Genomic DNA, 14159 nt, shown 5'->3' on the forward strand with positions numbered 1-14159 from the left:
GATTGTCTCTGTGGAGGCATGAAGGCTAGTTAGTATACATATTTGCAAATGCTAGATAAAAAGCCTTATAATATTCAATATTCATTTTCATTTACTTGCTCTCTGTCTTAAAATAAGGTCCTTAATCAGTCATTTCCCCATGCAAGAATGAAAAAAGGCACATTAATGTGAACTCTGTCATGCCCCCTTAACCGGGCTCCCTTTTTTCATTACATTGCCTATGTTTCTCAAAGCTACAGAAGAGAAAAAGAGAAGAGGGGAGAAAAATAAAAACAACACCTGTTTACAATCCCCATTACACCAAAATAGCAGACAAAGAAAATCATGCAACACAGCTACAGTACTATTAAGAAAAGAAAGTGTTTTTTCCAAACATTAATGTCATGACGTAGGGCATATATTTTAGAGTCTCCCACTTAGCAAACAAATTTTGAAGAAGTCCAATATTTCCAGATTTTCTTGTGCTGTCATATTTCACAAATATAAAGGTTTCACATATGCAGTCTCTCTAAAACAGTCAACATTAAAGACTTAAAAAAGTAAATGGAGACAGTTTTCTGTTTGGGCATTAACAAAAGGACTGGGTCCACTTTCTGCCACCCTCACATTGATTTGGGCATTGCTTTCAAAACCTTTTCACCAAGGATCCAGTTTTTCTTCCATCAAAATTCAAATGACTGCCATTTCAAATTTTCACTTAGGCCATAATGACACTTCCATTGCTTCTCTTAGAACATTTAAATCTTTCCTAAAAGGAGGCTTTTTGCTGAGACTTCCAATTTGGGACCCAGTTCCCCCATGGGATGCCACTGTTTTACTTCCATCATTGACTCAGAAACCCTTTGAGCCAGCAGGATCAACTGATCTTTCTTGGAAAACAGTTTTTCTAATTGGCATTACATTCGCCAAGTGAATTTCTGAATTACATGCCCTCTCATGTAAACCACCTTTTCTCATTTTCCACAAAGACCGTGTCATTGAGAACAAATACTACCTTTCTCCCAAAGGTCTCATCTGAAGCAAATTTGAATCATTCCATTGATTTGCCAGTCTTTTGTCCCACTTACTGTAACAAAGGATAACATACACTTCCTACATTAGATGTTCACAAAGAGATCAGATTCTACTTGCACCATACCAAAAATATTAGAAAATCAGATCAACTGTTTGTCTCTTTTTTAAAGCAAAATTAGGAAACCTTGTCAAAAGTTACAATTTCTAAGTGGCTGTCGGACTGCATTTCTTTTGTATGTAAAACTGAAGTTTGTCTTTCTACTCAAAACATAAAGCTTATTCCACTAGAGCAATTTCTACGTACACAACGTTCATGAAAAGAGTTCTCATTGATGACATTTTTGCAGCAGGAACTTGGTCAAAGATTCATACATTTCAGATTCAATATACAGTCCAGATTGCTATCTGCAAACTTTTGGTATTCGGCCAGGCCTTGACCAAGACCCTATCTCTTTAGGTCACATTACCAAGCTTGGCATACTTAATATGCTGTTGTTTTTAATCCGTAGGAGTGTTAATACTTATCAATATGCATTTCTCTATCTGAAAAGTCTATCTGAGGTATAATTTTAGGTGGAAGGAGGGAATTGTGGGAGAGGAGGCAGAGCCTTGGATCCAAATCTCTGTAAGAAGGTGCTGAGGTTTGGTCTAATTGACTCTGACAACTAAAACACTGAACTGGATAAAAATGAGACAACGTGGATATAGCCTTATGGCAAATACATAACTTTCTTATATCTCAAAGAATCATATGTTTCTTCCATATGGAAAATCTACATAATCTCCCTTCATAAAGGGGGAATTCATCTGATATAACATATCGCCATGCTATCCCTTTTTCTCAGACTTCTAGAGAAGTGGATTCACAAACAACAACTTCAACACATTTTGCATGAAAAACTCCTGACCTCCACAAAGCGCAGCTTTCATCCCACCCATAGTGCTAAAACTGCCTTACTAACTTTCACAAATACTATTAACAAAGCCAGAGATGAAGGCAAACTCATCTCCTCTGTATGATTTAGAGTGTAACCAAAAACTCTCTGCCAACTGTCTTCCCTCTAGTTATTCCATCCTGTACTAGTATGGTTTAACAACTGCTTATTTGATTGATACCAGTCTGTTAAAGGTCTGCCCACCTTTTCTTTCTCCCTTCCTTTCTGCCAGTACTAGTGTGCCACAGGGCTCCATTCTTGATTCTTGTCTCTTCAACATACAAGCAGACAATCTTTATAAATCCTTTCAACAAGCTTCCCTCATACAATATGCTGATGTTTTTAACCTTAATATGCACTTCTGACAGCCCAATTACATCTACAGAGAATTACTGAAGTGGCCTTCAACTGTGTTGAAAGATGACTACAGGACATTCACCTGCTATTCAACCCCCACCCCCCAAAAAATGTACTTTTCTATACAGAGCCCCAATCATGACCAGCCTGCAAACTTTACTTGTTATTAAAGTTGAACAATGCTACAATAAAGTCACTAGATCATACCACTTACTGGATCCACCATTGTGTAGCATGAAAACTCTTAATTAGCTCAAACTTCCTCACCACCTTGTATAAACTCGACTCATATTAACCCACAAAGTCTTACGTACCCTTTCTGCCTGCCCAGCTATTAACCCTATATCCAATATTATCTTCTGAGCTGTCACCTTTTATCAAATGATAGGCAACTGCTTACCATCTACAAACCACAAAGGTTTGCTAGAGTCAGTTTCTATTTCATTTGTGTCGCTAGAACTTGGAACAAAATTCCTAAATCAATCAAGTCTGTCCCACACCTTCATCACTACAGATCGTTACTACAAGATTTCTGCTCTACTTGCTGGCTATAACTCTGCTCCTCACCTGGGACATAGCTCTCTTAACACCTTTTTATATTTTTTCTATTCCCTTTAAATAATTATCTCTGTAGGTTTAAAAAAAAAAACTATGCTCTAAATACCTTGTGCATTTCTCTTGTAATACCATGACTATTTTTTAAATCCATCTCTATCATATTTCCACTCTTCAGTTCTCTTCTGTCACTTACACTGAGCTTTTCTCCAAGGGCCTCTCCTGAAAAATAGCACTTGTGTCCAGTCAGGTATTCCTGGTAAACATCAGCAAATAAATAAAATGCAGTATTTAATACTGTTCCACATGCATTTAATGTTTATCTTTATTTCAAAACAATGCTCATTTTTCTGTAAGTAGCTATAAATCACTTGCAGCACTTTAAACTTGTTATTCCACAGAAGTTCGCTTTGAATTTCCTTTTGGAGTCTGTCATTAGTTTTCTCCCTTCTAATACAGAAGGTTATTCTATATTGCTGTTAACTCCAGCAGCCATACAGTTATGCAGAAATGTATGTGTTGTACTATAGATCGCCAAGCTGCACAGCCATGATCATCACAAATGCTGCAAAATAATGGCTGAAACATAATGGTGAAAAAGTTAACTTCAAGCTTTTCTTTTTGCAGGGGGCAAGTTCCCCCACATCCCTGAAATTGTATATACCAACTCCAAGGTCTTACCATCTCAGAGAAGGGAGAAATCTCCCAAAAGTAGGGAATCATTGCCAATGCGTACAAGAAATCATATTGGCAATTATTTCCTGCAGAAAACAGTGATTAGTATTGTGTTTCTCAATGCCTTTTGCTTTGGGCACCTGATGCTTGAGAAATTTCACCTTGACCATCAGAAGAGGAGCCATATTTATGGCTCTGCTTCAAAAACTTCATATTTAAAAGGACTGAATCCTAAAACCATGAACACACAAAAGTTGATCTTTGATATACTGAAACAGAGAATCCTTAAATATAATATCTCAGAGTTAAATTTATTAAAACTAATAACAGATCTGATATTGTCAGTTTTCATTCTATCCTCAACTGTTGGGTTTGGATCAGACTTGGCTGTTACTAAAGCTTGTGGCCACCAAAAAGCTCTAAATCTCCTCCCTTAACCCATAATTCACCAACCGTAACATACCTCAGATCTCGTTTGTCACCTTTCACGAAAAGAAGTGGTCAGCCTTAGCTCTCGAAATTTCTCAGATAAGTGTGTTTCTTTATCAATAGTTCTCCTTTTCTATTTTAAATCTAATTACTATATCACTCCCTTACCTCTCTTACACTAAGTGTAATATTTTCATACCATCTTTGGTAATTCTTTCCTTGTCTTCTTTTGCTATTGTTACATCCTAGTGTAATCTCTAATACCATTACTGGTACTCACTTTTTTATTCTGTTTAAAAGGGAAAAAAAGTTTCCCTTTTCTTTCTGTACCTTTTGTCATGTTGCCAGTATGTCTGTAAAAGGACCTTCCGGATTTAAAAAGTGTAAAAAATGTGGACACAAACTGCCCCTTTCAGATGCCCATGTGTTAGGTGTTTACTGCTAGGGACCACAACACCTCCAAGAGGATTATTTAATTTGTAAGAACTTCAATCCTATAGCAGTAGCCGATAGGAAGAATACATTAATATTAAAGGGTTTGCTTCCATCTACCATTGGTTTAGTTATTTCTGGGGCTCAGTTCCCCAAAACAAAATCTAAGGAGTCTGTGTCTAAGTCTCTGAGACCCTCCACTTCATCAACTCCATCTTCGGAGCCACCGAAGAAAAAGCCTAGACCAGATCCGATACCTGTTAAGATCCACTCTTCTTTGGATCTGACCAAGAAACTAATATATCCAAGTCCTTCAGATCCAAAACTCCTACCTAGGACTAGATACTCTCTAGCATTGGACCAAGTACCTTCCAGGGTTCCCTATCTTTTTTTTTGGAAAGAAGTTGTTCCAGTTCACCATCCCTTGACTCATCCTGTTCTTCCAGGAGTTTAACTGAGGAAGATGTGAACAAAATGATGAGGAGGTTCCTCTCAGCACAGATACTGATGGGTGTTCTTCCAGATCCTACCCCCCTGGGTTAGGAAGCCCATCCATCTACCACACTTCCACTTCTTGCTCAATCTCTGATGTGTCTGGCTGCTTCAGAGTCCCTGGATCTGACCTTCTGGGTCCATCTGGCTCAGATCCGAAGATACCTTCATCTTCTGATCTGAAGCTTTCTCTGAGTTTACCAGATCTGACATTTTTGAATCCAGATGACTCTCAGAGCCAAAGCTGCCTTGTTGGGTCGGAGGCATTGGAGTTGACTCCAAGAGTTTCGGAGCCATCTCTGCCCCTCAGAGTTTCAGCATTGGATAGCTCAGCTCCAACTTCCTCCTTGGGGAGACTTCTGCTGGCAGAGGGAGGCAATGGTCCAGAAGCCTACCTTCTAAGAGCCAATGTCTTCCTTCTCTCTGGAGTGATCTGCCTTCAAGGTAGTGAAGAGAGTGTTTTCCGCTCCATCAGGATGGACTGATCAAACCCCCTCTGATCTCCAGTCTGGTTCCCAAATGTCTCTGCCTTTAGAGTGACAACATTCTGTGCCATAAGGACAGCCAGCTCAAGGTCTCCAGACTACCCAGCAGAGTTTTACAATCTCTTCCGACACTTCACCATAACATCCCACTGAGGAAGTCCCTAGGAAGAGGAAATGCAAAAGGAGATTCTTGGACACTCTGCAAGAGTCAGTCACTGAGGATACCAATTTTGATGAGGGAGAAGACTCCCCATTATCACCTCCAGAAGATGGCTCATTTGGTGACAACCTTGAGATCAGAAGAGATGTGGTTGGTCATCCACCAACCCTTCACCAGAGGAATCAGTATTTCTGGAGGTCTTTGGAGCTGGCCCTTCTACCTCCTGGGTTACTGTGCCCACTGATGAACTCATTGATTTCATCTCTAGGTAGGTGTTGTAGGAGCTTGACTCAGTTGAGCCAATCCCTAAGAGGCCAGATCGTCTTGAAGGAATTCTGGAGTAAGCGGGTGCCCATTGATGCCATGATCTTGGCAGCGGTGACCTAGAAGGAACCTGAACAAAGTTCATCTGTTCATCCCCCTAACAGGGAGTCTAGGATGATGGACAGATTTGAGAAGCATGTGTATGTGTCAGCGACTTTTGCCCTAAGGTGGCTGAACCACTTGGCACATTTTACTAGACCACAAAGGGACTTGATTAAGGAACTTTCAAAATCCCTTCCTGGGATCATTACTGCTGAGACTCAATCATCTGTGGCCTCTAAGTTGGCTGCCCTCCAATCCACTTCAAATTTGTCCATGAGGCTTCTCTCACATGCAGCTGAAGCTGACTCAAAGAAAGCAGTTTCAGGCATATTCATTAGGCGATATGCCTGGATGCGCTTATGTGATTTTGTGAAGCCTTTCAAGTCCTCGTTCATCAATGCACCCTTTGACGTCAGTTCATTTGGCCCATAAGTTGACACACATTCTCCCAGGACACATGTGGAGATAGTTCCCCTAGAGGAAGAGGGGGGATCTGTAATAGACATCTATGCCCATGCAACAGAGGAGGCCCGCAAAACCAGGGGTCCAGAGATTCTTTCTCTGATAGACCCTGTCAGCACCTCTGAAAGGAGGCAATTGGGGGTTGACTATCCATGCACCAGAGAGCATGGCAAGATATAACAAGAGATACTTGGGTGCAGAGGATTATTTCCAGAGATTATATAATTTCATAATTCCCTTTTCCATTCCACCCCAACTGTATGCAAAATTCCAGACATTCCACCAAGTCAGAGGAAAGCAGCAGCACTCGAAATACAAAAGCAGCTAGGAAAAAAGAGTCATCCAAAAGGTCCCACCAGATAGAATTTGGAACTTACTCAAGGTTCTTTTTAGTGCGAAAGAAAACAGGGGACTGAAGACCAATTTTGGATCTCAGCACCTTGAACAAGTTAGTTTGAGATACAAAGTTTCAGATGGTCATGGTTCAGTCCATTCTACCCTTCCTGAGCAAGGATGACTGGATGTGCTTGATAGACCTTTAGGATGCGTGCTGTCCCGTAAAAATGAACAGACAATCACAGAAGGTAATTACCTTTCCAGCTGGGAGCCAGTTACTATCAATTCAGAACACTGCCCTTTGGCCTCAGCACAGCCCCCAGGGTATTCACCAAATGCATGGCAGTGGTAGCAGCTCACTTGAGACTGCAGGGATTCCAAGTTTTTCCATATCTAGAGGACTGTCTTATTACTGCCGTTTACCAGGCATCTGCTAACAAGAGCAAGAGATCAGGTACTTCAGATTTGTTCTCATCTGAGGATAATCATAAATTACAAGAAGTCTCAGTTACAACCAGCATAAACTTGGAATTCACAGGAACAGTCTTCAATATGATATCAGTGACAGCTTCTCTTCCTCGTTCAAGATTTCAGACTGTCAGATTCCAGGTCATGAAAATAATTCTCAGTATCAAGATTTCAGCCCAGTTGATCCTTCAAGCCTTGGGGTCAATGTCAGCTGTAATAATCTTAGTTCCTCTAGCAAGATTTTATATGAGAATTCTTCAGTGGATGCTAGCAATACAGTGGTTGATTGTTTACCAGCATATGCCAGCACAAATAAAGATCACTTAGGCATGCAAGAGTTACCTATGTTGGTGAATTCAGTCAGAGCAGGTTCTACAAGGCCGTCCTTTCATTCTTCCTCAACCCAAGCCCATAGTGACCACTGACACTTCCCAGATTGGATGGGGGGCACTTCCTGGGGAAAACAGTCCAAGGCACTTAATCCCCCAAAGAGGCCAATTTGCGTAACAATGTCCTAGAGATGAGAGCAGTGTTGTTAGCGTTGCAGTCCATCCAGGATGCTCTCTCTTTAGGGACAATTGTGATTCAAACAGGCAATATATCAGTAGCTTGGTACATCAACAAACAAGGAGGAACCAGATCTTACCCCCTATGTCAAGAAGCACTCAGAGTGTGACAGTGGTGGATCTCATCCAACTGCTTTCTTATAGCAACTCACATTCCGGGGAAGGCCAGCGTGATAACAGACAAATTCAGCAGGTCTATTCTTCTACCTTTACGAGTGGTCTCTCAACATGAAAGTGACAGGAATGATTCTTTGTCAATGAAGCCAGCCTTACTGCAATCTTTTTGCTTCTCCCCTGAACAACAAATGCAGCAGCTACTTTGCCCTAATCCCCCCTCTGGTGGAATCATCGAGAGATGATCAGTTCCACAACTGCCCCCCCCCCCCCCGGTCTACTTTATGCTTACCCGCCAATTCCCCTAATTCCAAAATTTTTGCAGAAAGCCACCAGGTTGAAGAGCAAAGTCATCCTCATTGCACCTTAATGGCCTTGACAGATTTGGTTCCCCTTCCAATGACCTCATCTGCTTTACCAACCTTGGATTCTGGATCCTATTCCAGACCTCCTGTCTCAGCCAACAGGTATGATTCATCCAGATATCTCAAACCTGAAGCTGATACCATGGTTTCTCTAATTCTGTTAATAGCAAGACAGCCGATGCTCTCTTCCCCTGTCCGTCATATTCTTTTATCTTCCCAAAAGCCTTCTACAAGAAAACTTTACACAAGTAAATGGAAAAGGTTCGTTTGCTGGGCATAACAAAAAACGCACTGACCCCTTTTCAGCTCCTGTACATAGTATACTTGAATTTTTGGCAACAGTTTTTAATAAGGGAGCTAGCTCCTCAACGATTAGAGTTAGCAGCAATCTCTAATTTTCATGTTGGATTTGAGAATTCTTCTGTGGCCTGTTCTAAACTTTGTAAAGCATTTCTGAAAGGCACAGTCTTGCTGAGACCCCAGTATAAAGATCCTAGACCATGGGATTTGAACTTGGTACTGCAGGCTGTAATTCATTCTCCTTTTGAATCAGCAGCCAAATGTGATCTTAAGTTCCTGACCTCGAAAACTATCTTCATTACCTCTGCTAGAAGAATTTCAGAACTTCAGTTATTGTCCTCTAAACCTACCTGCTTGATCTTTCATAATGATAAGAGTCCCATTACGTACCAATGCTTCTTTCCTTCCTAAGATGGTGTCAGAATCCAGTATCACTCAGTCCATTAATTTGCTAGTTTTCTTTCCTAAATTTGCAAGTAACAGCGAACACGTTGCATTTATTGGAGGTTCACAGGCAAGTATGTTTTTACTTACACAGGACAAAAGAAATTAAGAAGACAGATCAATTATTTGTGTCCTTTGCAGACTCTAAATTGGGCAAACCATTTGCAAAGGTAACTTTAGCCAGATGGCTGATGGACTGCATATCATTCATCTATAGCAAGATGGGTTTAACTTTAACAAAACCTCTAAGAGCCCACTCAGTTAGGTCCATGGCAACTTCTTCAGTGTGTTTCTATCTAGAGCTTCCATGGACAATGTATGTGCAGCTGTGACTTGAGCAAAACCTCATACCTTTATCACTCATTACAAACTAGACCTGGTCTTGACAGGAAGAGCAGCCTTTGGGTCAACTGTGCAGGAATATCCTTCCTTAGAGTCCACCTGGAATTTTAGGTAACTGGGGACTCTGTCCCAACAGTTGAGGATAGAATGAAAATTGACAACATCATGTAAAAAAAGTTATGTACTTATCATAGTGTTCCATCTGTGTTGTCCATTTTCATTCTTCCTCAACTTTGTGCCCACCAACCCCCAACCCTTTTTTCCTTATGAATTTCTGGAAGAATGAGAGACTATAAGGACACCACTGTCCATAATATTGAGCTCCAGATATGGTCTTTCTGTCAGTAATGTTATAGTAGTTCTTTCTACTTTATGTAAACAGCAAACAGGGTCTAAGGTATGTTAGGGGTTGGTGCATTATGGGTAAGAGAGGATCTTGAAAGCTTTTTGGTGGCTATGAGCCTTAGTAACACTCAAGTCGGATGCGGGGATCGGATCTGAACCCAGCAGTTGAGGAAGAATGTAAATGGACAACACAGATGGAATGTTATGGTAAGTACATAACTTTTTTTATTGTATAACTTTGACAAAAATGTAATCTAGCTACCTCACATAGCATAATATCTAGTCATTAGAGTTAGAGACACTGGGGACACATACCCTACTGCACTATAACAGATATAACATATGCACATTATATAATATAAGTGTAAAGCTGTGATGAACACACTAGTGTTTTTTTTCTTTCTTTAGATATTAAATGTAATAAGATCTGAACTGTCTTGAAACCAGCTCTGCTATACAACTGAAATAAGATAACTAACCTATAATTTCAAGGAAAAAAGTAGAGCCTGTATAATACCATTTATGTCTGGAAGTTTATTGCAGAGACTTAAGGTTAAGAGTTGCTAATGTGCTTCATTCTGTAGTCCTGGGTTTGAGATTCTCAGTCTCCAGTCTGTTTACTTTTTGATTCAGAGCAAGTCACATAACCTGCTGAGTTAACACTGGAAACAGCCAATTGTGCATAGTGAGATTAGCTGGTAAGGAAAAAAAAACAGCTGCTTAAACATGAAGATAGGTTTTGTGACTTCAGAAATGAAATGCACTATTTGATTTTGTCATGTCTCTGAGGTTATAAACTGTGGGGTTGCTGCCCTGAGAGTGGAGAGGATTTTTTTTTAATGAATTTTACTGACATACATACTGTTTTCATTTTCACTTGGATTTTGGTATGTTTCATATATTTCTGTTTTGTTTTTCTGATTTTTTTTTTTGCATTCATCTCTGTTTGGTCTTGAACCAAAACTTGCATGTGCAGTCATTTATTGTGCCATTTAATTACCATGAGAGTTCTTTCTCACCTGCTGTACTAAGTTAAATTTTCATCTTTTTCAGCTTTCTTTTGCTTTCTATAATTACATATAGTTTTTGCAACATAGACCTCTGTCATTATTAGTTCAGTTTGGATTTGCACACATGACAGTACTTTATAAATACATAAATATGATTCAGTCAGGACTGCTGAATGTATACCATTTACTACAATGTACTTGAATACAGGGGTGCTGCTGGGGCTCAGGCATAGATGTGAGCATGGGCTTAAATGAGCACACACAAAAATGTCTAGTTTTGGGTCAGAAAATGTCGATATGGCAATCCTCCAAACTGTGCAACCCTTCAGCATGTGCTGACATTCATGCAGGCATCAGCAGCATCTTCTACAGCTTCTACCAGAGACAAGGTGACCAACTGTCCCAGTTTTTCCAGGACAGTCCCAGTTTGGAAGTCTCTGTCTTGGAATGCCAAACATTGTCTTTGGGACACAGAAATGTCCCAGTTTAGACCACTCAATCTGAATGGTGACCTGACTTCCTGGGGTAGCCAGTCCCCCTGGTTTCCCATCCTGAGCAACTCTAGGGATTTTGTGATTTTTCAGGGATGCCATTGGGTATTGGGTAAGGTCAGAAGTCATCCCCCCAGCAGGAGCTCTCAGAGGCCTCTCTGCCATCTGCCCTGGTGCTTTCTCAAGGACTTCTCACCCAGGCAGGAGCTCTCAAGGCCCTGCCACTGTCTGCCATTCACTCCCTGAAGGACTTCCATCATGGAGGGGCTGTGCCTGATTCCGCTCACCAGGCAGGAGCTCTCCAGGCCCCGCTGCTGTCCGCCCCAGTACTCACTTAAGGACTTCCATTGTGTGGAGCTCTGCCTGACCCCTCTCACCCAGGCAGGAGTTCACCCAGTCCTGCCACTATCTGCATCTCTCCCCCTTCCAGACTTCCTTCCCAGAGGGGGCATGGTCCGTACCCCCTCACCCAGATGGGAGCTAGCATGTCCCAGTCACTTTCCACCTCTCTCACTTCAAGACTTCCATCAGGACAGACCCCCTCAGGGCTTCCAGTTCTACCCAGGAGAGAGAACTCTTTTCTAGGATTACATATCTCCTGACTGATGCCAAATCATGCAGTGATGCGTGTGCTCTTGGATCTTCTCAGAGGATCTTCCCAGCCTGATGGAACTCTAATGGGCCACGAAGCCTCAGACAGTCCCTCATTAAGACTTCCGTGACACCAGTTCTCCCCTTTGCCTTGCACCTAGGGCTTTCAAACTCTCAGAGGAGATGGCCTTGGGTCCCCCCATCTCTTTGATTTTTGTGGCATACCTCAGTCACTTTCCCCCACAGTGCCAGGTGCCAATGAATGTGCATCGCTTTGAGCCTCCTGGCATGTGGCGTCTTGCCTCCTGGGTGGTGCCGTTCACACAGTGGCATCCCCACAGTGCCAGGTGAAGGATGGGAGGCCAACCTGCTAGCCCTGGTACAAGATGACATGGTGGCCCTATCTCCACTCCCATGGGGCTGGGAGAATGGGATTGCAGACCTGGCTTCCCGGGGCAACCCTCAAGTGTCTCAGTTTAGGTCCTGTAAAAAAATGGTCACCTTGACCAGAGAAGATCAGTCCATATTGACTGAAGTAGTTCTGCTTCTACCAAGCCAGCCTTAAAGTTCAGCATAAAATCAGTTGTTGGTCTGGTGATGTGATAGTGTACCAATCACAAGAGATTATTATCAAAGATGAGTTATGTTGTATGGAAATGTAGAAATACAGTACATAGTGCACGAGCGAAAACCAAACTCATTTAAGGTTGTATATTTAGGAAAGCATCATTGAAGAATGCTGTATATAGCCAGGCCAGACATTACAGTGCCATGTGTAGACCAGCACTGACAGTCTTGTTAGACAATTCCAGTGATGCTTGGCTGTTGAAAACTGTTCAGTGATTTTCTTAAGGATGCTTCTGATTTGAGTTGCTTTTAATTGGAAAAATAGTATTATAACTTTTTTCTTAAGGAAAATGTTGCAAATTATTCTTTTTGATATGGGAGTTTCCTAGTATGCCAAAAGAGTGCAGACTGATGCTGTGTAGAAGAAAATAAATTGCAAACCTTTGTGGGATGTACTGACTGAAAAACTCATGGAGTGTATTTTGTTTTCTTTCTCTTCTTGAGTATTAAACTTTTTTTTTTCAGAGTAATGACTCCAGAGTGTGCTGTCGTGTGATTCTGGCCACAGAAAATGACTACTGCAAGCTCTGTGATGCTTCATTTAGCTCCCCAGCTGTTGCTCAGGCTCATTACCAAGGAAAAAATCATGCAAAAAGATTACGTCTAGCGGAAACCCAGCAAAACCTCGCATCCTTGTAGGTATCACTGCATTAATTGCCTGGTTGCCTAGTGACTTCATAGTACTGAGTTTCTGTGACAATAAATTTCAGTAGTGGGGTATAGAGTTTAGTTTTTTTTTTTTGTGTGTGTGTGTTGCATCACTGGTATACAAAGGCATGCTCAACATGTTTCTGAGTGGCATTTATAGTCTCATAATTCACGTGTGCCCAATGGCAGTATTTGAAAAGCTGCACTGTTCCTGTAAGGAAATCAGCTAAGCTCAGACAAATGGTGCTGCTTTCATAAAATCTCAGCCCTGAGATGAAATGCCCATAGCAGCCTTGCCCATTTTAACTGTCATACAATAGATAAAAACTGTTGTTGTTAGGTGTGGTAGAGGCCATGTTTGTGTAAAGTCATGATGTATGAATGCTTTTGGTTCAGCTTGCTTGGATCTCACGAGATCTCTCAAGATACAGGAACACCTGCACTTATCCAAGCTGAATGTCACTAGCCCACAACTTACCCAAATTATTTTTAAGGTTTTTTCTAGTCAATGTAAAGGGTATCCTTATATGGACACATAGATTGCACTTTTATAAGGTTGGAAGGAGGTAGCTGAGCAGCGCTGGAAAAAAAGAGAGAGATAAGACAAGGGACACCAGAAGGAAGACATTAAGAGGATTGTGCTGGAGGAGGTGGCAGAGGAGAAGCCTTATCTTTTTACAGAATTCCTTTTTCAATATTTTTTATAAGAGGGAAGTTGGGGAAAGAAGAAGGTCAGAGGGTTTAAGAAAGAGGCTTAGGGAAGAGTTTAGGAAGATACGTAAACACAAAATGCAGGCAAGGCAGACAGGGAGCCTATGGTGGGCTGATGTTGGGAGTGGTGACAAGACATACAAATGGAAGACAGACACAAAATATGTATATGTTTGTATATGTATATATAAGTAAGTGTGTGTGGTGTGTGTGTGTGTGTATGTATATTATGTGTGTGTGTGTGTGTGTGTGTGTGTGTGTGTATATATATATATATATATATATATATATATATATATATATATATATTTTTTTTTTTTTTATAGTTGCAATTCACATGGTCGACACTATTTTGTGCTTTGCAGATAAACTGTATGTTTTGTGTGACAGGCCATTTGCATGATGGCTGTATTGTGTGATTTCAGGTTGATCAACACAG

General features: G+C 41.1%; 1 protein-coding gene across 1 annotated transcript in view; it reads left to right on the top strand.

Moving 5' to 3' along the window:
• The window catches only part of ZMAT3 (zinc finger matrin-type 3), an 808181-nt gene that overhangs the window by 537722 nt on the left and 256300 nt on the right, over window positions 1–14159 (top strand). The window contains exon 4 of the mRNA XM_044070445.1: window positions 12827–12996. Coding sequence (XP_043926380.1) covers window positions 12827–12996 — 170 coding nt within the window. The remainder of the gene's footprint in view (window positions 1–12826; window positions 12997–14159) is intronic.

This window comes from Protopterus annectens, chromosome 4.part1, assembly GCF_019279795.1.
Source record: "Protopterus annectens isolate FY-2018-M chromosome 4.part1, PAN1.0, whole genome shotgun sequence".
Classification (NCBI taxonomy): domain Eukaryota; kingdom Metazoa; phylum Chordata; order Ceratodontiformes; family Protopteridae; genus Protopterus; species Protopterus annectens.